The sequence below is a fragment of the Equus asinus genome, chromosome 7 (genome assembly GCF_041296235.1).
Source record: "Equus asinus isolate D_3611 breed Donkey chromosome 7, EquAss-T2T_v2, whole genome shotgun sequence".
NCBI lineage: Eukaryota > Metazoa > Chordata > Mammalia > Perissodactyla > Equidae > Equus > Equus asinus.
The window spans coordinates 58,630,552-58,656,713 of NC_091796.1; the positions used below are offsets into that span (position 1 = coordinate 58,630,552).

At 42.4% G+C, this 26,162-nt stretch overlaps 1 protein-coding gene across 5 annotated transcripts in view; it reads left to right on the top strand.

Annotated features, from left to right (window-relative positions):
* Positions 1–26,162, top strand: part of PIEZO2 (piezo type mechanosensitive ion channel component 2) — a 427,346-nt gene that overhangs the window by 319,651 nt on the left and 81,533 nt on the right. For all 5 annotated transcript variants that reach the window (XR_011504549.1, XM_070513541.1, XM_070513542.1 and 2 more), the window contains 7 exons: positions 1,473–1,703; positions 5,137–5,260; positions 5,977–6,263; positions 7,661–7,809; positions 10,142–10,315; positions 20,009–20,214; positions 22,413–22,573. Coding sequence is in view for 4 of the 5 variants with exons in the window: in XM_070513541.1 (XP_070369642.1) it covers positions 1,473–1,703; positions 5,137–5,260; positions 5,977–6,263; positions 7,661–7,809; positions 10,142–10,315; positions 20,009–20,214; positions 22,413–22,573 (1,332 nt within the window). In the remaining variant the exon portion in view is untranslated. The remainder of the gene's footprint in view (positions 1–1,472; positions 1,704–5,136; positions 5,261–5,976; positions 6,264–7,660; positions 7,810–10,141; positions 10,316–20,008; positions 20,215–22,412; positions 22,574–26,162) is intronic.

The window sequence follows — 26,162 nt, forward strand, 5'->3', positions numbered from 1 at the left end:
ATTGCTGAGAGTAAATATTTGTTACCTGTTGACTTCATTTATCTTATCTACTTAGCAAAAGCAAAACAGACTTGTAAAATATTTCAAACTTGACAACTAATTCTTGATGATTTATGATATTCAGGAATATGGTTGATTTCAGTTAGCCCCAAACATATTTAAAAAGTGTTTTTAAAGGTCTTTTCACAAAAATTTGGTATCAGAGATTATGGTAAGAGATGATAGATTTCCTGAAGCTAATAATATTCGTGAACCTAATTTACAGATGGTTCTGGTAGCTGCCCTTTGAGGTACCTTTCTGATTCTTTGGAAGTTTACTGCGAATGGAAAAAGATGTATTGTTTGTCCAAAGGGTTCAATGGCTCTTTAGGCCTAGCCCTTACAGGACAGAAGTATTACCGAACAAAGGGCACGATCTGCTCGCTGCAGGACAAAAGCCAATCATCAAGGGGCAAGATGCTGGCAGAGAAAGGGCATTTTATTATAGCTTGCTAGCAAGAGGGAAGATGGCCAACAAATGTCCAAAAGAACCATCTTAAGGAGGGCACAGAATCTTGAAGCAGTGATGTAGGCCAATGACTTACAGGGGAGGGGGCTAGGAATGTTGAACCAGGAGTCGCCACACCAGACCTTTCAGTTGTCATTGATGATGGCTATCAGCATAGACTCTCTGTTTGTGGGTCATCACATTCCTAATGAACTCAAAAGAAGAAAGTTATCATCTTATTGCAGCTGGGAGGTACATGCACAAGAAGTGGTCATAAAATCTACAGAGCAGGTGCATCTCCTGGAGGGTACATATCCAGCTGGGATAGTTAGGCAGAGGTCATTCAAAGTTACAGTATGGTCTCTTTTCTACAATATGGCTTCCCTTATGTCAACCTTGTGTTGAGCCGGTTTCAGAAGCTGAAGCTGCCCTTTAAATTAACTTGGCTTTATTGTTTGGGGCGACCCACAGCTACCTTGTGTGAATTTTCCAATTTCTATCATGTGTGTCTTCTGGGATAGTCGACTGAGAGTGGTCTCTGCAGCCCAGCTGGTCTGCCTGGCCTAGTGCTTCCCGCAGCCTCCACTCCTGAGCTCAGCCAGGGCCCACACGCACTCCACACTGCATTGCTGACTGCAGGCTAGTTTGGGAAAAGAAGGGAGAAAGCACTTCTGGTCGCTTTTAACCCTGCAAAGTAGGGTAGAGATGAGGCATAGAACTTGGAATGAAGACCCCCTTGCCTTAGGCTCTGTTCCCCTAGGAGCTTCAAAAGCAATGTGATTCTCAGCAGAATCAGTCTTTCTCTTCTCTTCCCTCCCTATGCCTCAGGTTGGGATCTCTCTCCGGGATTTCACCACAAGTCTCTCCTCTCTCTAGTTTGACCCTAGTTTGAATATCATTGACTTTTTCCTTTTAGATAACTTACTAGAGCGGGGACAATACGTTGAATTGACGCTGATTGTTTTTCTCTCCCTCTCTCCCTGAGGCTTGGAGCATCACCTATCACAGCTGGTTGACCTTCGTGCTGTTGATTTGGTCGTGCACTCTTTGGATGATTCGCAACAGGAGAAAATATGCCATGATCAGCTCTCCTTTCATGGTTGTTTATGGAAATCTACTGCTGATATTACAGTATATATGGAGTTTTGAACTTCCTGAAATTAAAAAGGTCCCAGGATTTTTAGAAAAGAAAGAGCCAGGAGAACTTGCCTCAAAGGTAAGTGAACAGGGAAACAAGGAAACAAAACCACGTGATCATAATAATCATCTCTAAGCAAAAACTTACACAAATAGCTTCCAAATATTCACTGCTTCACAGAAATGAATAGATATGAAACTATAAGAAATCATTTATATTGTTTAGAGATCTCTATAATTTAAACACGAGCAAATATTACACCATGCTTTTAGATTTTATTTTAAAATGACAATGCTTTCCACTCAATTATAGTCTAAGTTATATTTTAGCATAAATTACAGTACAGTGGACGTGGAGGAATAGGCAAACACAGCGTCAAATACGTCAAGGGGGGAGAGGACTTTCTGGGATAGGTAGCAGTTTGCAAAACAGGCCAAACACATTGCTGCTACAGAGAATCATTGATTATTAATGAAAACATTTTTTTCTCCACTTATGTCCTAAAGAAAATTTTAGCAGCAAAAATTAAGTATGACCCTTGCTTTTGTTTCTTCTACTGACTTTATGATATGCTTTCATCTGTAGTTAGAAAGTTCCTCATCTTTCACTACTCATTTATTTTCATGGTCCATTTTAATAGTTACTATTTCAGAAGATGAGGTGCTCCAACTTTTCTGTCTGTTTTGTGAACAGAATGGCAGACTCTAAGCACACGTTCTCTTTGTGTCGATGGCTTTGTGTTAAGACAGTAAAAGCAACATCATGCGTAAATACTGAATGAGCCTTGAAAATCTTTCTCCTCTTTGCAGAGAGGAAATTTAGTATCTCTGAAAGAGACATTCATTTACGTCACATGAAAGCCACCTTTCTTGGGAGCAACCCCCTTTTTTACAGGTTACCAGACACCCATTTGCAAGGGAATCAGGTGTAAGTGGGGGTGCTGAATAGACTTGACCAAGGGCTGGTCCCTATAGCAGGTTTTTGGTGAAGGCTATTGGGGTAAAGGAGAAAGTCCTAACAGACAAGTGCTAGTGACAGAAATTAGATCATCATCCCCTGTGTTCATAGACCAGGGCAACTTCATTCACTCATTTATTCACTCATTTGTACAAAACTCCCATGCCTACCCCACTCCCAAACCTTACTCCGTGCTGAAGTCCCACATAAGACTCTCACTCGCAAGTCACCTTTATCTGACGCTCTTCCTTTTCATTCTCTCCCTCGTCTTTTCCCTTAAACACACACACAAGACTGGTAAGTTGGTCTTGTTTATGAGAGAAGTCAGAATCTTATCCTTTGACTGTGTAAATCCATTACAAACTGGCTCAGCATATCAGTGAGATATCTAAAAATGCATGCCAGCTAGCTAGTTGAATTCCCATTCCTGTCTCATTCAAAATTAAGAGCTCTTTGCGGGGAGGGGCCATTTGGGGGGAAATAAATTTATTAATTGTAGAAAGAAAAGAACAGTATTATTCTGGGGAAACTAGAGTCTGCACTTAAATTTTAATATATGCAAGAGTGCAAAAAAAGAAAAAAAGCGAGGGTTTGTTAGATGATAACAACAGACCTGCAGGATCATAGCATCTCTATCACAGTAACATTCGTCACAGCACGTGATTAAACACACACTGCAGAGTACTGCATGGCTCACTGTGATGGAAATGGGAGGAAGAAAGCGTGGGGCCTGGGTCCTCAAAGTTCAGAACCCTCTGGTGGGGCCAGACTGAACTACTTTGCAACATTCTTCATCCCCTGGAGCATCTCCTTCCCGGCTCCATCAGACCACATCAACTGCACTCTTCCAAACCTGGCTTTTGACTCTCCCTTGCCTGGGAAGGATGGCTGCTGTGCCCCCACAGATTCCTCAGCTCTCTACATATGCGTTAGAGATACACGTTTCTTTCCCAAATGGCAGCTATAGTTCAATTTGCTGTGACTTCCAGAAGTTTAATGCCAGGTTTTCAGAAGTGTAGACACTCTGGTTCTTATTTCCTTAGGTCCTAAGCATGTTTACCAGGACTTATTGGCACCGGTTTATGTTGAAGGTAAATGATAAGTGAATATTTACGGATAGTTAAATGGGCAATTATTCAAAGTGAAAATGACCCATTCATTGCTTATTTATTCAATGCCTATTTATGTTTTCATTTCTTTGGCAAATGTTTATTAAAATCCTATTATAAACCACAATGAGATACCACTTCACACCCACTAGGATGGCTAGAATAAAAAACCAGATAATAACAAGTATTAATGAGGAAGTAGAGAATTTGGAACTGTCATACACTGCTGGTGGGAATGTAAAATGGTGCAGCCACTTTCAAAAACAGTCGGTTCCTCAAAATGTTAGACATAGAATTACTTAAGAGCCAGCAATTCCACTCCTAGGTATATATATCCCAGAGAACTGAAGACCTATGTCCACACAAAAACTTGTGCATGAATCCTCATAACAATGTTCTGTACACAAAAGAATAGTAACAACCTAAATGCCCATCACCTGATGAATGGATACATAAAATGTTGTCTGTCCATCCACTGGAGTATTATTTGGTAATAAAAAGGAAAGAAGTACATGCTACAACATGGATAACCTTTGAGAACATTATGCTAACTAAAAGAAGCCACTTACGAAAGAATGCTATGTAATTCCATTTATATAAAATGTCCAGATTAGACAATCTGTAGGGACAGAAAGTACATCAGTGGTTGGCTAGAGCTGAGTGGGGACAACAGGGTGTGACTGCTATGGGGCTTCTTTTTGGGGTGATGAAAATATTCTAAAATCAATCGCAGTGGTATTTACACAACTCTATAAATATACTAAAATCCATTGAATTGTACACTAAATGGGTAGATTGTATGGTATATGAATTATATCTCAATAAAGCTGGTATGAAAAACTACCGAGTGCCGGGTGCCATCTTCCCTGGAGAACAGAGCTCCCCGAAATCATAAGCTTTTTTTCCCCAGTCCTCAGGAAAATGTTAATATACAAATGTGGGCACTTAGAACAATTCTTCCTTCAGCTTTGGGAGATGAATGCAATATTAAGGGGTCCTATTTTCTGGGACGAAATGTTCTTTTTCCCATCTGTGGAATTCTTCAAAATAAGGAACATTGCAGAGGCAATGAGTGTTAGAGAAGAAGTATGTCTTCCCCTCCAGCTACGTTGATGTCACCGTCAGAGCAGGAAATGAAGGACTAGCACCTTGAGAGAGACCAATTGCCAAAACTGATTTCCGGCCCAGATGGAAGTAGTTTGGCCTTTCCACTGCCTCCTCCCCTGGGCCTCGCAGGGTCCCCACGTGTGCTCGTGTCCTCAGGAAACAGGGTTTAAAGCCAGTGACTTTCAGTTGAAATCCAGTGGGTGCCTGACTCTGTCTCAAATGGGAAGGTTTGTTTATTGTGCTCCCACTGAAATGTGGAGCAAATCTTCTATTTGTTGAAATGTGTTTACACTTCAAATGGCAGCTTAATTCTTGTTTTGCAAATTCTCTGCTTTCAGATACTTTTCACCATTACTTTTTGGCTACTGCTGAGGCAGCACCTCACAGAGCAGAAAGCTCTTCGGGAAAAGGAAGCTCTTTTATCTGAGGTCAAAATTGGGAGTCAGGAAAATGAAGAAAAAGGTAAATTAGTGTAAACAGTGTGTGACTGGAGGTTTTTGTGCTCAGCAAAATTGTGGGGAAAAAGCCCCCAAAATACATCAGAAAGTCTCTATGCTTCAGACTAGATGGAAGACAAACATTAACTGGGAGTGACAGATAACAGCATTATAGTGCACAAGATTGGTAGTACACAAGATTTAGAGCGGTAAGTAACAGTATTACGGGACACAAGGTTTAGCGCACATGTTGGGGTTCAAAGGAGCTTTTGAAAGTGTGTCATTTGATTCTCACAGAAGTGATTCCCACTTAAGAGAAGAAGAAACTGAGGCTCAGAGAAGTTAAATGACTCTTCAAGGTCACACTTTTAGAGCAACAAAGCAACCAGAATTTGAAACCAATATAGTAGTTTTGATTTGTGTTATTGCTGCCTGTTTATTTTTCTATATCCTGCAGTACTTAAAGTTATCATTGGATGTTGGAAATGAAATAAGTGTTATAAGAAGATTAGTATAAAATATTACCAAATTTATTTCTTTTAAACTATATTTTAGGAAGGTTATAAAAGCTGACTATGGTTAGTTATAAATGCTGCTTGTTTACTAGAAGAGTCTAAAATTATTCAAATCATGTAGTGACATATAAAATGCATGCTCTGTGTCCCACCTGCAATACCTGGTCACTTGTGGCTCTGGTCAGGGAACGAGCTCAGTACAACAGCACAGTTTTCTGTTTTGAAGTTGATGAGCAAGATATACAGGTGGAAGGAGAGGCGGAAGAGAAGGAGGAAGGAGAGGAAGCAAAGCGAGAGAAGCAGGAGATAAAGAAGGAAGAGGAAGAGGAAGTGGAGGAAGGTGACGATCAGGACATCATGACGGTGCTGGGCAATCTGGTGGTGGCCATGTTCATTAAGTACTGGATCTACGTCTGTGGAGGGATGTTCTTCTTCGTCAGCTTCGAGGGTAAAATTGTGATGTACAAAATCATCTACATGGTGCTGTTTCTGTTCTGTGTGGCCTTGTATCAGGTAGGTAAACGATTGTCCTCGATCTTTTTATCCTCACACCTGGCCCAGGAGTCTATGTGGGCTTCCTTTGATGAGAGGCTGAGTTACTATAATCCCATGAACGTACCAGATAAAGTGATTGATGCAGTTCAGACATCACGTATTCGGAACCCTAGAATGGGAAATGACTATCTCCAGCTTGTTCGTTACTTTGAAAATGTAGGTTCTTAAAAAGTCAGAAAAGCGCCTGGCCCTGTGACCAAGTGGTTAAAGTTCCGTGTGCTCCAACTCAGTGGCCTGTGTTCTCGGGTTCAGATCCTGGGCATGGACATACTCCAGTCACCAGCCATGCTGTGGCAGTGTCCCACATACAAAAAAATAGAGGAAGATGGGCACAGATGTTAGCTCAGGTCTACTCTTCCCCAAGCAAAAAAGGAGGAAGGTGGGCAACGGATGTTAGCTCAGGGTGAATCTTCCTCAGCAAAAAGAAGAAGAAAGTCAAAAAAAATTTCATGAGTTTTCCAAAAGTTCTTGATAAAAAAAGACACCCGTAAAATTAGATTAATTTTTGAGTAGTGATTTAAGAACAGTGGCTGGATAATCTAAAATACTGGATGACACCTAGTTCCCTCGTATTTCAGACTGTGGAATCAGAAAACTGCGTGTGTGTATGTATATATGTATAATGCATCAACTGCTATAATTAGAATTTTTATAACAGATTATAGTAAAGTGAGTTAGCCTCTCCACAGATTCAGTTTTAACTGGTGATAGAAGTTTTAACCCACAATAGAAACAAGGACGACAGTGAAATATTTGTGCAGCCACCAACAGCACAAATGAACCACCCCAGTGAACGAGAGCATGAGGAGAGAAAAATGTCTCAACATTTTGAAAGCTTTGAAAAATTCAAGGTAGATGTCCTCTTGAATATCCGCAGGCGCATAGTAAAGAGAGAGGTCTCCTCTCTGTGGTGGTTTCGCATTTTTATTCACATGGCACCACTTTGAATTTCAACCTGGGGTAGTTTCTCCCAGCGGTAACCCAAGGACAGCAGCCTCCGCCATGCTATTCCTTGAATGCCGTCGACAGACTAGATATCGTGCAGAGAGCCTTATAAAGATTATCATTTCATCCTCTTAACAACTCTCAAAGTAGGTGCTTAATGGAGGAGGAAACAAGCTCCATAGGGTCCAGCGACTTGCCCAAAGACACAGTTAGCAACTTCTGGTAGACCTGGGATCCCGGTCCAGATCCATCCAACTCTGTGAGGAGCAGAACCTCAAACACTAAAAATGAAACAGATTTTATTTTCAAGTATTTGCAAATGTCATCACCTGTCTTAGTTAAACAAACTAGATATTTTTGTGTTTTACTATAACTGATTTTTCTCTTGTTTTTCAATGTCTGATTCACAGGTGCACTATGAATGGTGGAGGCGAATTCTAAAATATTTTTGGATGTCAGTGGTTATTTATACTATGCTGGTGCTCATCTTTATATACACATATCAGTTTGAAAACTTCCCAGGCCTATGGCAAAATATGACTGGATTAAAAAGAGAAAAGTAAGTAATTTTGGTGTACGATGGGGTGTGAAAGAGACGCCAGGATGGAGATTTGAATGCATGTTGTTCAAAACATTTTTATGGAAGATTTTAGTAAAACACGATGTCATCAATGTCTGTAGTCCCTTGAGAACAGCATTCATGTCTTAGTCATTTTGTGTTCTCTCTGCCTAGCCCTGAGATTGGCACAGAGTAGGTACTCAATGAGTATTGACGAAAAAGTGAATTTTCAGCCCCATTTTAATGAAATAATTTTTTAATGTTAGTTTCATGTGAAACACACCTGCCTAGTATTTGGCCATTCACCCTTTCTGTGTTCCAAACCAGAGCTCACTTCAGTCCATCAGAGTTCGTGGACTCACGATACAGCAGCAGCCTCTCCTCGTTCATGCAGCTGGTGCTCAGAGGCTGAGGAGGAGGTGGTGCCATAGACGTTTCTACCGGTGTTCCTAGAGGAGTGATGATGAAATGACTTTTCCTGTGCATGTGACTGAGAGTAGTCTATCTTTTTCTCATTTGCTTCTGTAAACATCTGAAATTAGTTTAGAAATCCAACCAGAATTGGGCATAGAGCTGAATATACTGAGGTGGCTAAGAGAAAAGCTTAAAAAGAAAGGATTGCCACGTAGCTGGACTAACACGTTCAACAAATATTTATTAGATGTCTCCCCTGTGCCGAACACTGGCTGGGCCTGGAGACACAACAGGAAGCAAGTCAGCAGAGCCCAAGCCCTGTGGAGTCTATATTCTAGTGGATGAGACCAATTAAGAATCCTGCTTAATGTGCAAATAAATTAATTACAAATTGTGACAAGTCTGTGAAGGAAACAAACAACAGGCTGAAGTAGTGACCAGTGGGGGATACTAACTATAAATGGAGTGATCAGGGCAGGCTTCACTGAGAAGGCGTCATTTAAACTCCACCTGGAGGATAAGAAGGAGCTTGTCTTTAGAAAAGTGTGTGAGTTGGGAGCTGGGGTGCAGAAGAGCATCCCAGGCAAAGAGAACAGCAAACGCAAAGGCCCTAAGGCAGGGCAGAATTTGGCACATATGAAGGACTGAAGGAAGGCTGCCCTGCCGGGAGCAAGGGTCGGAGTGGAGAGAAGAGAAGAGATGGGAGTGTTCAGCCAGGCATCCGGGACATACATGGCTTGTAGGTAGTGGTGGTTGGTATTTTATTCTTGGTGAAGTTTTTAGAAGTCTTTAAAGAACCCTGGACTGGCTGAGAAAAAGTGATGTATGGGAAGGCAAGAGTAGAAACAAGACCATTAGCAAGCAATAGCAGTGGTCTTGTGAGAAATGATGGTGACTTCACCTCGAATAGACGGCCACAGAGATGGATAGCAGCAGTGGACAGAGTCAAGAGATGTTTAGGAGGTTGAAGGCAACATGGATGAAAAGATGTGAAGGCAAAGAAAAAATCGAGAAAGACTTCCTGGTTTCGGAGTTGTGCACCGGGTCAGAGGTTATACCAGGGAAAACTAGCGTGGGGAGAAGCAGATGGAGAACAGCTTGGCTAAGGAAAATTGGGAAATCAAGAATATTGTTTTGGCGGGGCTGGCCCCGTGGCCGAGTGGTTAAGTTCGCGCACTCCGCTGCAGGCGGCCCAGTGTTTCGTTGGTTCGAATCCTGGGCACGGACATGGCACTGCTCATCAAACCACGCTGAGGCAGCGTCCCACATGCCACAACTAGAAGGACCCACAACGAAGAATATACAACTATGTACCGGGGGGCTTTGGGGAGAAAAAGGAAAAAAATAAAATCAAAAAAAAATATTGTTTTGAAAACACTAACATGTAATAACTGTGAAACAACCCATTTCCAGTGGACCTTGGGGTATGAGAGTCCACAGGAGAAGGCTGAGCTGTAAATGCACATTTGAGTCGTTGGTGTGGAGATGGTATATGAATGCACGGGACAAGGTGAGATGACCTAGGGAGAAAGTAAGCTAGAGGAGAGACTCAGCACAGAGTCCTGAGGATCTTTCAGCATCTGGAGTCCAATAGACAAGGAGATAGTGACAGAAGAGGAAAACCAGGACAGTGTGGCGGCCTCCAGACCATGGTCCTTTCAGGAAGGACCAGAGGCAGAACTGAACAAAGATAGAGAACAGCCCCTGGATTTGGCAGTATCAAGGTCGTTACTGACCACTGTCAGAGCAGGTTGGCTGGAGTGGTGGAAACCAGAGCCAAACTGGAGTGTATGGGAGAAAGGGGTGCAATAAACAGTGTGACCGACAAAAGTGAAAGACTGTGACATAATTCACAGTGGAGAGTGTGTCTTCATTGCCTAGGAAATGTTCTTGCTTGTCGTTTTGTCTTGTTTTACAGGCTTGAGGATCTTGGCTTAAAGCAGTTTACCGTGGCCGAACTATTCACTCGCATATTCATCCCAACCTCCTTTCTCCTGGTGTGCATTTTGCACCTTCACTATTTCCATGACCGGTTCCTGGAGCTCACAGACCTCAAGTCCATTCCCAGCAAGGAAGACAGCGCCATCTACAGGTGAGCGAGTGCCTGCAGCACATGCCTCTTGCTGTCAGAAGGCAGCCTTGATTCTCCACCTGCCCATGGTCACCTTGCCGGAAAGCCTATTGTCTAACTTAGAATTTCAACCTTGAACTTCCCATGAGTATCGACCTGTGAATGAAAAAAAAAGTGAGAAATAATTGTGAGGTATTTGATGGCACTTTCTGGAACAACTGGTAGTGACTTATGACTGGTTAATAGAAAGTGATCTTGTCATCTGAGTAGTAGATGCAGGGCAACTCTGCAGACTCAATTGCTTAGGAGCTGGCAATGTGTGTTTTGTGTCTAGGCTGGTTATGCGTTTTTAGAACATTTACAGAATCTGGCTAATTCAAAGGATGAGTTTTCTGTTGTGCTAACAACCAGTACAGAAGTCACTGTAAATGAGAGCATACCGAAAAATGATGGGCAGAATTTTCCCTTCCGTTTTGGAAATGAAGAACCATAGCTAAAAGGCCAGAGTCTACAATCTAGTGCCTAGAATAACATTTGAGAAGAGAAAGTGAAGACAACATCAGCTCCCTGTTGTTGTCTTCTCATCAATAAGTATAAATTGTTTACAGGCAACAGACGGGCTCTCACTCTCCCCGCCCGTGTGTGTGGAAACCACAGTGGATTATCGCACACCCCTCAGTGTGCTCCATCACAGGGAAATTACAAGCATTCTTCCACTGAATGTTAATACTGATTTTCCTCTCTGCTTCATATTTAGCCTATGATTCAGTTCTTGGAAAAACACTTGTGAAGCAACTAAGGGAGCAAAGCGCTCTGTTAAAAGGAGTGCAGATGCCGCAGCTGAAAATCCCCCCTAGCTTTTTTGACTTCCCCTTAACACTTTTTCAAGGGAAACAAAATGAGTACATCAAAAGAAGATGAAGTAGTATTTCATTGTGCACAGTTTGTGAAATACTAAACTTGCGATTTTCTGCTGTAGTAGGGGCAGGGAGTATGGATAATTCTAAAATACTTTTATTTGGTGATGAGAAACATTTTATAATCTTTATGTATTTATGTGTGACCAGCAGATTCATTTCCCTTGTTACGTTTTGTTGAAGCTAAGATTACATTTCCTTTTCATTCTGGGTGTATTCCGGAGGACTGTAGCGTGTCCATGGCTCCCAACCAATAGAACCAAGAGGTATCAGCCAGTCATTACTTCTTATCCTATCTCGCCACCGTAAATATCAGGCTCAGCTAAAACCTATGTTCTCCCAACACCCCGGCAGGGGGAAGGGCACAGATGGGGTCAGTGGCTGCCTTCAGCGCTGATCAAACATTGGGAAAAGTAGTCATTAGAAGTTTGGGGACCCCCTAGGAGAGAAGATTCATAGGACTTGTCGGCAGGAGAAATAATCCTAACATTAAAAGGTACAAAAGCAATGCCTGCATAGAAAAGTGATAGTTGTCAATAATTTAAAAAATTATTATTTGATGGTTCTTTTGACATTGCTCTGATCCCTGTGGCTAAAACTAGTATTTGATATTTAACTCTGGCAATGTAATATGCGTTATTTAATTGCAAACCCTCATCAGTTTTTCAAAAAGTTATGTTCAATAACCAAAAAGACCTTTTAGTTGGCAGAGTAGATTTGTATGTTTGTGAAGAGAATGTAATTATTACTAATTGCTAATGATGCCTTTTAAAAATTCTTTCTTCTAAATGCCTTTCTCCCCTTGCATCTTCATTTTCTTCTCATGAAAATTTCCCGTAGTATGTGTGAGCTTTTCCTTGCCATTATTCTTATTATCGTATGTCTGAGTCTTCTGTCACACAATCACAAAGAGATATAGGTCACAATTTTTCCAGAAAAATAGAGATTTTTCAGAATAGTTTTGTAGAAGATAATACAGCTCAGCAAAGATTTTACCAGCCTAAAGAATCACAGTTTTTGAGACAGAAGATATGTGAAAACTGAATTTGTTCCACAGAGTTCCTTCTAAGTATATAGAAGATTGTGGAATTATGTAGGTTCTGGGGAAGGGCTGCAGCCTCCTGTCAAGGGGTTTTCTCCCTGTGTCCTCAGCCCTCACCCTCCCGCCAGGAGAGAGAGGAACATGGAAAGGATCCGTGGCCGTGTGAGGGCATTGCTCGCCTTCCTCCCACCGTGGCTTCACCCTCAGCACTCCCTGAACAGTTAATTTCCCCATCAAATTTAAAGGGTGAGGAGAGAGCGTAGGAATAGAAAACTCTCCAGCCATCTGAAGGGTTTAGGCACATGGGATTTCATTTTCAGTTCTGTGAAAAAAAGTCTTTAGAACCTTAAGGAATTTGAAGGACTCACTCCAGTTTGGTATTTTGGGATTTCATGCGAGAGTTTAATATAAAGTGCCAACATTTTAACTTTGAACATATGATATATAGCCCATCTTTTTAGCGACCCTTCCTCATTGTCATATTTTCCTTACTAATAATGGCCGCCTCACAGTATTTTTTGTCTCTGGAGTCCTAAGGAATGACTACATTAAACTCAAAATGATGAAGAGAAAGAAATATTTTCTGAGTTGAGATTGACTGCCATCCTTTGCTCTCTCTGCTGCTCCCTTCTTAGTAGACGCTTGACAAACATTGGCCCACAAACTGGGAATAATCGAGGCGTTGTATTCCTTCCATTGATTCCAGCTGTTGCTTCTGTAAATATCCAGCTGTTCTCCCGTTTTGTCCATTGTTTGTGTGCGTATCCACATACGCAGTGTAGGGAAATGTCCACTCTGTTGGCGCAGAAGTGATTGTGTTTAGCCTTACAGAATTTATAAAGTTAACATTATGAAAAAGTTTTATGCTACACATAATAAGACACTATTATTATTTTTACGTAGGCATTCTCAGGAGTAGCATTTCACTTTTATATTGATAAAATATGTAACATTATAACATAATTATAATTATATAATATATACTTAATAATAATGATGTACTAAATATGCATTACTTATTTAAATATCCATCACTGCAATTTGTCCATAGTTTGTTTTAGAAAGTATTGTGATGCATACAGCAATAAAACGACTTTTTTTGCCTCAGTTTTAGAAAAGCTTAGAGAAAATATATTGAATATGGTTACCTAGTAGTAATTTACTTTTTTAACTCTGGGAAAGGAGTAAGAATTCATCATTCACTCTGTATTTTATTTGATAAATGTACTCTGAAAATTTAAACATTACAAATTTTTAATAAAGTATGTGAGATGGGGAGGGATGAGAAGAATGGAGAGACCTGTTATCTTCAAGCATTTTTCCTGAATATGTCTAATTTCATGTTGCTGCTGAATCTTGCTGCCTAGACTCTTCTTCAGTGCATGAAACGTGTCAATGAGGACCCACCTGATGACGTAAAGCTTACAAGACACGTCTACTTCATTCGTCTCTGTCTAACAATCTCTTCTTTCTCTCTCCAACCTGTCTGCCCGTTGCCACCGCATGCAACCTTGTGCTTCCATCTCTCACCTCATAGCCATGCCAAAGTCAATGGGCGCGTATATCTAATAATAAATAGGTGGGTACTTCAATGTTTTCTCTCTTGTTTTTGTTAAAAATGGTCTCTTGGTGTGTTAAACACTTTACTGTTTTGTAAATGAAAAATTATGACATCAGATAGTGGATGGCGGTCTTCGGCTATGCTCATGAATGTATTCTGCAAACCAAACCATTTGGTGTTCATACTGGATGGTCCCGCCAAGTGGATTCGGAGGTTGCCAAGGGTCTTCAGCTGGTGCTCAGCCTTTGGTCTTGGTTCAAACATATGCCACATTAATTTCATTCTTGGCTAGAATTAGTTCAAGGCTTGCCTGAGAGCTCATCTCCCTCTTGAACACCTAATTGAGAGCTCAGCTCAAGAACCACCTCCTCCACAAGCCTGCCCATAATTGCCAACTTCCCGCCAGCAGTCATCTGTCCTTCCTCTGAATTCCCATAGCACTTTATCATCGCTGCCTCCTGACATTTGCCTTCCAGCCCTCAATCTGCCTGCTTGTCTTATCTCCCTTGTCAGAGGCATCAGTTCCTCGGGCCTGGAGTCCCTGTATAATTCATCAGTGTGACCCCATATCACTTACCTCAGGGCCTTACCCATTCGTGGACCCTCAGTAGATATTTCCTGAATGAAGTGATGATAGTCACAACAATATATGGTTAAAAGAAAATTAAAACGTCAATTTCTTCAAATATACCTCTACTTGAAAAGTCAACATATCGAAGAAGGATATTTTGGATCACCAGATTTCACTATATATTTGCTTACCGCAAAAGCTGCAAAGATAGGCACTGAGAGCTTAGATGCATGTCGCCTGGCTGGGGAGATAAAACATGCGAATGACCACACATAATAAAGAGTAAGCTTTGATAGTGTTGTGTGTAGAGTTATCCTCAAGTGCTCTAAGAGTACAGAGAAAAGATCCTTTGGGATCTAATTCGCTAAATCTATTCTTCCTTTATTAATCAGGTGAATTAAAATACCGACTCCTATAACTTCTTGTCTTTAGTAATAAAGCCAATAATTTAGGTAATAGAAACATGTATTTTGCAACAAATTCAATTAACAAAATAATCTTTGAAGGATTTGTTGGTTTTCTATTCCATTATTCTTATTCCAGTAGGGTTAAGTAAAATCCTAAGGCCGACAACCAAATAGCAAACCCAGGAGGCAAGACTTCTAGAAGGAAGTGTGAAAAATTGGTGCAACACTGTGCAAATCGCTGAAGAGGGAGCTTCTCTCTCTCCCTCTCTCTGTCTCTCTTTTCCTCTCTCTCTCTATGCTTCTTATAAAGTGTTTGCCATTTGCTTTATGAAGAGATGGCTGGGACACCGAAGAGGGCAGGAGTTGCTTTGATGGGCTCCAATGGTAGAGGCTGATACAAATTTTGGTCTCGATTGTCCCAGACTTCTCTCTTGAAAGAAAGCCTATGCCTGTTCACCCAAGTCACAAGACCAGTAAATTCACTCAGGATTTCTTAGAATGATCAAGATTTAAAGTCATCTCAAACTGAAAGCATTCTACCATTAGTATTGTCTTCTTTCCAGTAGAATCTCTCATTTTTGCCTGAAAGTTAACATGCTAAGAAGGGCCAGAGCTAGGCCCCAGGGAAAATGTTACCCAACAAACTCATCCCTCGCTTGACAACATGTGCTTCTGAAAGGCTGTATGTAAAGTGTGTCCAATTTTTAATAGGATCTTCTCTTGATTAGAACGATAGGCTGAATCCTTTTGTTATGTAACTAAGCTTTCTTTGTCCCATAATTTATTTCTTTATGCTCAGTATTGTTTCATAGGGAGAATAATGTATTTGTAAATGTGAGTTCTGGATGAAGGAGAGGACATGCCTACATTCAGCTTCTGAGTTGATTAAAATTTAGACACGACCTTACAGGTGTGAGGTCGGGGGCGGTGTTGAGGATGGTGGTGACTGATAAAATTTGATGAGGTGAATAACTGTGGGGAAGTTGCACACCCCATCACACCCAATCCTCCCTAGTAGATTTTTTATAGGAATTACTACCACTCACATTTAAGATGTGTTATTCAATTTACAAACGAATTGCTCATCAGAGAATGCAGTCTTCTAAAAGTCTTCTAAAAGTGCTTATCAGTTCTAGAAAATAATCTTAAACAGTGTAAATATTCTACTTTAAATGTTACTTATGAACCCTACAAATTTGAAAAACATCTCCTTTTTTTCTAATAGTCTAACGAATGGATAAGTGCAGTTTATATTACCACGTAATCCAAATTAGAATAGTTATGAATAAATGGTATTTAGACTAAGGAGATTTTACAATTGTACAATTTCCATTTTCTTTAATGGAAATTAGCTTAATATGTGGCTTTTCAAAGTCAAATTCTAGTACAGAATTAAACCTCTTCAACTCTCAATGTAACATAATTTGTTTCTTCTGTTTCAAATAAGAAGGCCTCTCCAGTGCATAGAAGTCACAAACGTTCGGTGAATCATAGTGTATACCAAGCACAATGCTTCCTTTTGCAAGGGGAATGAGTGGAGTAAGACTGGATTTCTGCCCTGAAGGGGAGAGTGCCCAGGGCAATAATTAGAATGAAATTGTACAGAAATTCACATATAGAGAACTGTACAAAGCCCTGGCAGCATGAAGGAAGGAGTGGGCGGATAAACAAACGGAAGAATGTTATCTGCTTTGTTACGATGCAGCAGGAGAGGGCCGTTTTGTTTAAGAAAGAGTGAGAGCCTGGGTCATAGGAAACGAAGTTACAGGGATGGTTAGAGAAAATGCAAAGAGAAGAAAATTAACTCCCGGAGGGAAAGGCTTCCAAAAAAGTGGGATTTGGAGGGGGCCCTGGGGGCTTGTGCTCTGAGAATCCAGTTTGTCTGTTTGGAGTCCCAAAATAAACCCCTTCATAAGATGATTAGATAATTTGCACATGATGGTCACTCAAGAATTACAAGTATTATAAATTGCATAGCCTGAAGTTTCAGAGGACCCTTTTTTTTTTACTAGAATGTGGTTTTTCATTTAGTTTTTGCAAAATCGGGATCCCTTTTTTGAAATTTGCTAGAGGAAAGAAGCTAAATGAAGGTACCCAGGCTCTCCTGGAGAACTGGCACAGTTTTTTGTTAGAGCAAACTGGAGGCTGGTTCCGCCAGTGAAGTCTGCATCGCAGCCAGCCCGCCTCTGCAGCAGGCACCCGCTCAGAGAAGGCAGTGGGGGGACTGATCTGCAGGCAGCAGAGTGCTTAGAACGTTGAGAGTATTGGAGATAGATTCTCAAGGAAGAAACCTTCGCTCTTTTTCTTCTGAATGGCCATTTCAGTACTCAAGTTCTGTTACAGAACGTGCTGATGACGGAATTATGCTCCAAGTGGAGCGCCTTGTTGCTGCGTGCCCCTTGCAAGGCAGGTTTCCAATTCCTCTTCTTCATTAGCATGGATTTATGGCACGTTGATCCACACAGTCTATGGAAATCTGCCATTAGCGGAGGGCTCCTTACTCTAAGAATATTCCTGTGTACCTTATAAGCACTGTGGGACGTGCTTAACAGAAATCACCTGAATTTTCACAACATCCTATGAAATGGGCATTGTTATTCCATTTTACAGATCAGCAAACTGAGACTTAAAAGACAGGGTGAGGAGTTTTGCCAAGTCACCAAGGGAGTAAGTTATCTAGTTGAGGCTTGACTCTAAGTCTTTCTGATTCCAAAGAGCATGCTTTTAACATTATTCTGTATTGCCTCCAAAAAAATGCTATGATAAAAATGAAAGGATTCGCACGTGTCTTTTTCAAATAGTATACTCCAATCATGCATTGAAAATATTTTTGTCTATACACATTTTATGCCTGCAGATTTTCTCAGTGAAATTTCTCAGAGAGTTAACAAACTCCTGGATTAGTAAATGACACCCTGATACGTGTTTTCCCTTTTTTCTTTGTTGTCATCCATTGGAAGCTCGTGAGGTTAGACTGCTCCAGAGGGCATGCACCCAGCTGTTACATGCCCTGCTCCCCCATAAGGATTATGTCAGAGGGCAACGAGCGGTGTCAGACACAGCGACTCGCTTCTCTTCGCTGTCAGCATCATCAAGTCCCAGATCTCTTGTGGACTGTTACAAGCTTCCAAAAGTAGAGCTTCTGCACATACTTCCAAAAGGCCTCCTCTGGAGTTTTTCTTTGATGCCTTATGCCGTGACCTCCCCTCCGTATGCCCTGGCTGTATCCCCTGGCACTGGGGGCCTCCTTGCTTGAGGACTTTTTGTTGTGTAGCCATAGTGGCAGCTGCAGAAAGAGCCACTTCTCTGTAAGTTTCCCTCCATAAATAACACTAATTATTGGAAAGCTATTTTCTTGTCAATGTGAAGTCGTGGCAGTGTTGAGGTAGACATTAGAAATGCACTCTGAGATGGTCATACTTCCACACTAAAAACTACCAAATTCCTGGCACAATGAAAAGTGTCTTCTCACTTATAGCACGCAATCCCCTGGCAGTGCTGAGGAGAACACATAAATACTGACAGCCGTGTGACACCTGACTGCCTTTGCACTCAGTACCATGTAATGTGTGGTGTCCTGACGAAGCAGGTGCAGCAGATGTGGGCCCCGAGGTGTGGCGTGCAGTGCTGTCTATAAGATGGGGCATTGCAGCTTCAAGCCTGCGGCACTTGCCCAGAGACGGGAGGGTGAATGGACCACCTTTAGAAAATGAGAAAGTAGTAGGTCAGCATAATTCCTTCCACCAATGTTGAACCATCCTGGGAACATTCTTTCTTCATTCAATCAGCAATTTGTTTCTGGCATTCTATAATTTACCTACTTGACACCCTGTTAAAAGGAATTCGTTTTGAATGACAATGTCTCTAAAAGTTTAAGGACGGAACAAATTCCTTAAGCAGTTAGCCAACCTCATAGGTATGTCTCAAATATAAAGCCAATGATTTGCAAGGAAGCTTAGATTTTTATCTAGATGAACTTCCTCATTTTATAGAAAATTAATTCCAGAAAGGTTAAATAATTTACTCAGAGCCCATAATTCTGTAGAAAGAATAACATTATTAATTGTCCATCCTGCTACAAGCAGGCTGAAATGTGTAGGTGAATTATTGCAAATGGAGAAGACTACATGTGTTTCCAGTAGACCTTTTCCTAATATCCACTTTATTGCCCACGGATGTTCCTTCAAACATTTGTTTGGCTGTGAATGCAAAGGTACGATTTTAGAAATTCGGGAGAAAGGTCGTACTTGTTCTTGTCCACTCTGAAATGGGCTGTAACTCTCTGGTTGCGTCCCCTCCCTCGGCCTCGCCCACACCATTCTCTCCTGACGACTGGTCCGGCGGTTCACAGCGGTGCCCACGGACAGGGCTGGCACGCTGACTTCTTCCCCTGAAGGCGTTCGGCTTCCCCTGCATATGCTTTAGATGGCGGCAGAGTGGGATGAGTCTAGGCAAAGGTTGACTGAAACACACATTAGTTAAGAATTTAAATAAAAACCTATTTAAAATGTGGATGACTTGATTCTTGTGGGGTAGTTTGCTGCATAACTAAAAGAAGCATGACATAATTTGCCTCAGTAGTCTATGTGTCCTCTCCTTTACAACCTGCAATCCTGTCCACTCTCAAATCAGCTGCCAAGCCTAGGTCCCCAGCAGAAGCACGCTGTTGACGCCCTGCTGGAATGCGTTTGGCATTAGGACTTCCTGCAGCCGGCCTACAGGAATGCACTAGTGGATGATGTGTAGCATGATGTGTGATCTCTGACATTCCTTATAATTCTTCTGTTCTCATCTCCTTTTTTTCCTCTCTATTTCAATTACTTTGAGCAGCATCAAGAAAAAATTACCAATCCACCAAAATGAGTAAGTCCCCCTGTGAAGCCATGAAATGCTTGCTCTACATGGTGCCATTTCATGCTTCTGCATCCTAAACTCTGGCCATTTTCTCCTCTGGGAAAAATGTCAAGTTTAGGTGTCGATAGCTCTCATTACTGACTAATCACTAGAATATGAATTGGAAAAGCTAACAAAACCTGAGTTGACAGTTTGTTTATAGAAAGAGCTTTAAAAAAAAAGTGACAAGACGCTAACAACCCCACATTGCAAGGCCTGCGTACATGCACTGATTCTCATTTCCGTTTACCCCCCTTTTCCTTGCCCCTCACTCACGTCTCTCCTGGCCCCTTCCCGTTCTGACTCGGCTGCTCTGCCAACAGACTGGCGCACCCTGAGGGAAGCCTGCCGGACCTCGCCATGATGAACCTGACCGCCAGCCTGCAGGCGCCGGAGATGGGGAAGCCAGCAGAGCCTGGTGCGGAGAAGCTGGAGGGGTGCCCTGAGAAAGCCGAGAAGGCTGAGCTTGGGAAAGACAGTGAGGAGGAGGAGGAGGAGGAAGAGGAAGAGGAGGAGGCAGGGACGTCAGGTAATCTGCTCACTACCAGAAAATGCTGGCTGAGACTGAGCGAATGCAACACTGACTTACTCCAAATGGATATATATTTGACCAAGTTGTGAAATAAAAATTGGGGTGTGTTTTATTTATTTCGGTTGCTGGAGTCATAACACTCCTGTTCCAACAATTTTCTTTTACTTCTGACTTAGAAGAAGAGAGCAGATGGCTGGTTATAACTATGGATCCACCAGTGGTGATCCTGGCGAGATGCCGGAGGGCTGGCAGTTACCCAATACCCAGTCAGAAAGCTGAGGCCGGGCAGAGCAGAAACAGGCAGCTGTGTAGAATTTCTGAAAGTTCTAGACGTGGCCTTTTCAAACACATCCTTGAAGAAATCATTCTGAGGCTTTCCAGGAAACTGATCATTAAGAATATATTTCTAGTTCTGTTCTTGTGTTTTAGGACATAGGAACCAGAGGAGAAAATGAGCAATTGGATAATGATCAGTTCTAGCCAACTCCTAGAGATTTTTTTGTTGTAATTGTTATTTTAGGTTTTCCCCTCTTTGTTCTTTAGGCTCTTCTTTCCTATATTTATTCACAGGCTTGAAATTAATGTTTTAAGAGGGCCTGATGAGAATTAGATGTCCTCGGTGATCAGGACACATTATCTGACAGAGAGTATAAAAGGTGAAGAGTTTCATCTGTTTGACAATTCCCAGAAAGTCGGGGAGGAAGCAGAGAGCATGGCCTTTGGGGGCGTTGTCCTGGGGCTGCCACAGTGAGATGCTGTGCTTGTCTTTGCTGGTGCTCTGTGCTTTACAAAGTGGACAATAAAAGAGCAGCGTGAGGTGGAAGATCCCTGCCAAAGGCAAGCTCCCCAAAGCTGGCCTCCTTTGCCATCATTTCAGAAGACCTCAGGAGAGGCCCAGAAGTGCTCTCTCCGTGTCTGAGCATCATGGTTCCTCAGTGAGATGGGAGAACCCAGCTCTGCAGGACTGAGGACTCAGGCCTGGGACTTTGCTACACTCCTTGAAGACAGGTTTGGAGCTGTACTAATAGGATCTCATGGAAAACTGGACTGCACCTTCTCCTTGCACTCCCTCTTGTACCTGCCACCCACACCTCCAAAGTGTGCTCAGTTATGAACTGAATCTTTGTACAGATGTCTGAGCCATTTTGTAAATAAGCATTTTTCACAATAACTAAAACCTTACTTAAACTTTCAGAACCAAGCACAGTGACTGTTCCAACCACCCAGCCATGTAAAGAAGCTACTGAGAGACACTGGGGTCCTATCTGCCTGGGCTTCTGAGCCTTTGTTGACAGATGTGGTGGTGTGCTGATTCCACAAAACAGCCCTCTCATGACTGTCCTTCAGATTAACCAGGACGGTCCTTCCAGACAGAAGCATGAGGCTAGTCTACAAAATAAGACTCCCTAGCACAAGGGGGAAAGAAGAAAATTATTAACTCAATTAAAAGTTATGATTAAGAGGCAGCCCTGATGGCCTAGTAGTTAAAGTTCCGCGCTCACTGGTTCAGCGGCCCTGGTTCGCTTCCTGGGTGTGGAACCACACCACCCGTCTGTCAGGAGCCAGGCTGTGGTGGCAGCTCACACAGTAGAACTAGAGCAACTTACAACTAGGACACACAACCATGCACTGGAGCTTTGGGGAGGAAAAAAGAGTTATGATTAAAATGAGTGTGATCACATTTCGTGAACTGAGACGAGTCGTTCAGATCCTCAGTGTTCATTTTCAGTTGCAACAAGGAGCCAGCCCTTCCTGCCTGGCTCGCTCTTCCAAGGTGACTGGTGAGCTTGAGCCTCCCCCTAGTTAAAGAAAACTGACACTTCTGCAAGCACTGTTTTGGCAAGAAAAATGTCATTTAGAGGGAGCTCAGTTACTTAATCTTCTCAGGAAATTAGGGCAGTATAGCTCAGCCTTCAGAGTAAATGAGATCAAAATTATTCTTCACACTAATTTAATTAAAAGGTGGATAAAAGTAGCCTTGTTCCTCAGAGTCTGAGTGTGTGATGTCCAAGTCATCATCATGCTGTGGGCTTCTTAGACTCCCCTGCCTCCAAATGTTGGTATTCTTAGAATTCTTCCACTACTGTTATTTTGCAGCATCTCGTTCCAATCCAAATGCTATGAGATATGCTTTAAATAATAATAATTTAAAAAAACACCTTTTGATGCTCTTTGGTGAATTTCCTATTTTGCAGATTTAAGGAACAAATGGCACCTGGTGATTGACCGCCTTACTGTGCTCTTCTTAAAATTCCTGGAGTATTTTCACAAGCTGCAGGTGTTCATGTGGTGGATTTTGGAGTTGCATATCATCAAAATCGTTTCATCGTACATTATCTGGGTTTCTGTGAAAGAGGCAAGTGCACGTTTGCTGTATCGTCAGGCCAAACAGAGCCACAGTAGGTCATCATTTTCCTTTTCCCACTGTCCATGGTTTTTTTTTTAAGTGTAATTCCCATTACATTAGAACACCGAGGTTCTAAGATAGGCGCATACACTTTGTCATACAGAAAACCAAAGGGCGGGTGTCCTGAGAAGAGGGGAGCATAGTGGAGAAGGGGGCTCCTGGCTCGCTTGCTGACTGGCTTGGTCACAGTGCACGGGTTCTTTCTTTTCATCCAGCCTTTATTGAAGTGCGTGAGAGCAGGTGCCGGTCTGACTGCACATGGGAGTCTGTCTCCGCAAATTCTTCTGAGGAAATCAGTAACATTCCAGTGTGTGTTACCAAGGAAACTCAGGTTCCAAAATTTAGTAAAATCTTTAGTGGAGTTCACTCTGTTTATTACTGGTTTTTTTCAGACAAGGCACACAGTCTTTCAACATTGTAATTGCACTTCTGCTTTCTCATCTGGAAAGAGGAGAGTCATCATTCAGCCAGTAATTATTTGATGTTCACTGTGGAGAGATTAGCGTTCTTTCAATTTATCAGCAAATAATTTTCACATACTTCTAATGTCCCTGGACTATTTGTGAGTTGGTGACAATTCAAAGAGTCTGTGCCCACTAAAAATTAAGTCAGGGAACCACTGCCAATAATTTTCAAAAAGTTAAATAACAACATAATGTTACAACTATAATACTATAAACCCCAAAAGTTTCACAAGTAGGTAACTAAGGGATAAACCTTAATTTAAATGCTCCAGTCTAAACCGGAGCTTTCTCCCATTTCGTACAAATCATCTGAAATGGATGGGGGACCATTGCCAGGTGGGAACAAAGCAGAAACCACTCTCCCTGTGGGACTGGTGGCAGAAAATGACATATGCTCCACTGTTAAGTAACCAAGTCCATACCTTAATCAGAACTGCAATCTACCCTATATGTATATTAGTTGAAAACGAAAGAGCTTAAGCATTTTAACTGTACAGGTGAACTGACCAATTCGGACAGAATCTGAGGGTCAGAATATTAAGGAGCAATGAAATTAAGATTAAGAACAAGAGAAGGCATTTGGCTAAAAATGAGCAAATGCCGTTTGTAAATTAACCAAATCTGATGTCCAGATGATTGCGACGGCATGAGAAGTTGTGTTGCAGAGTTGTGGAGGCGTATTAAGGCAATTTGATGATGGGAGTGTTAAATGAAAGAGAAATGAGCGCTATTAGGGCACAGAAAGTCCACTCTCAGTGATCCATCCTAAAGAGTTCAGAAAGACAAAGAGGTGTTCAGTGACACCACTCTCTTACAAATCCTAAACAAAAGGCAGACATAGTTTTTTTAAAATCATCTTTAATGAGCCTCGAGAATATCTTGTTAATAGGCTGTCAAGACAGTAAAGTCTCATGACCTATTCATCCTATTACACTATTAGAAAAATGGCTTTTGATCGCATATGAGCAATTCCTTCTCTATGATCCACACATTGTGCAGACTTCTGGAATTTTCATTCCTAATTCCAACTCTCTCCTCTATAACTTTAAAGCATGTCAGAGACTCATGAATCAGAGCAATTGTGCTCCTGCTGCTACTTGCATCTGCCGGAATCCCATTGTTGTACGATGGTTTCACCCCCATGTGTATCCCCCGAGTTCCATATGATGTCATCCCACGCACCGAAAAGGTTTCCTCACCCAAGCGGGAGTTACTGCAGGATCCTCGGATCCTGTCACCACTGAGGTCTGTCCCCTCCCTACACTGACTTTGGACTCTGGACTCCAGTCAACATGTTCACAGCTAACTCTTATTAACGTCCTTGGAGCACTGAGTGATCGGAACATGTGGGGCGTAATTATAAAAACAACTTTATTTCAGGTCTCTACTGTCGCTGTAAAATGTATTCCAGAGGGAAACTTTTCTCCATGCTCCTGAGTGCAAAACACTTTCTTATCATTCCTAGGACATGGAAAGTCCTCTAGTTACCGTAAATAGCAAGCAAAAGCTCACTTCATTAATTAAAATTGTCCAGCCACAGGAAAGAATCAAAACTCTGCTCTCTTACCCAGCTAGAACCATGTCCTCTTCTGGCTGCTTCTTTCTTTCTCCCATTTATCTCCCTTCCCTGCCTCCCCTGCTCCAGTGAACTAACGTCTGTTACCAGACTCCCGGCGAGTGGGTGAGGTGAGAATGGGGGATATTCTGATTTGACTTTTGCTATCATAGGATGGCCTCACACTCTGGGCTGGCAGCCGATTAAACCTACCTTTGTCTCATGGAGGCTCCTCTTCAGGGGCCCCAGCAGCACCTCTGGGGCTGTGACCCATCAGGCAGCCCTGGGTTCCCAGCATCCGCTCCTCCTGGACCCTTTCTGGTGAAGCCCCATCACCCTGGCAGGCAGTCCCCTTGAGCAGTACTCAGAAGAGCTTCTGAGGCTCTCTGCCTCCCACATCAGGTCCAAGGGCAACATTTACACAGCCTCTGTCCTACTGGAGCTCCTGGATCCCAGTGAAGCCGCCCACTGTGTTCTGCCACCACAGCGGCCGAGGTCTCCTTGCCAGCTGGATTTTCTGGGTAGAAGTTGCACACCAGTACACAAACTCTGTGCCCAAACTCCAGGATGCACACGCTGAGATCTCTGAGTGGTCCTACTTGAAGCTCCTCACTTGGGGCTTTGGGTGGAGAATGTTGCATCCCTTTCTCCCCACCCCATTGTCTTGTGGTGGGGATAGACAGAAGCACCTCTCTATGAAGAAATCACTTCGCGCTCCCTCCTGTAATCCTCACTGTCTTGACTCATTTGTATCCTCCTGGAGGACTTTAAAGACCCCTAAATGGTTTCTGATGAACTGTTTTGAACTTTCCACATGGGTGGCTAGCACCTCGTTGTGGAAGCTTCTATCTCCGTCTCTTCTAACCTGGTGCCTCACGGCACTTCGATTTGACCCCTTTCTCTACCCAGTACAGTAGGGGAAGAGAGACAAGCACTGACTCTTGTGTTTGGTTCCTGGAAGGAGCCATATGCCAATCCAGTGTGTAACGTGTCTGAATTTTATCTGATTATAACAAAGGCGCACGTGCCGCCGTTCGCATCAGGGTGCCTGTGTTGCACAGTTCCGGGGACACTGTTCACCCAGGACCAGCAGCCCCCAAGGTTGTGCACCTCTCAGCTGCTGATTTATACCTGCAGGGGCCTCTGTGCTTTGGAGGCTTGACTCATCCCCAACTGGAGAAGCCCGTCAGCAAGGGCAGGTGCTACATATATTTGCCATTAATAGCTTATTAATTTTGATTAACACAAGAAATATCCTTTCTCAAAAATTGCTGATCAATAAAGGGCAAAATGAGAACAAAGTAATATCCGCAGTTAAATCTTAAGAGGTGTGGCCACCTGCTTTGGGTTCAAACCATCCCCATCCAAGGCCCTAAGGAAGGGTGCTTGTTTTCACAAACATTCAGGGTGATTTCTTCCGAAAATATTAAACCTTTCAAAGGTTATCGTCCTGGGCATCTGAGGAAGAGGAGCCTACTGGGGAAGAATTTGTCACAGAAACCTTTCTCTTATGTCGGCA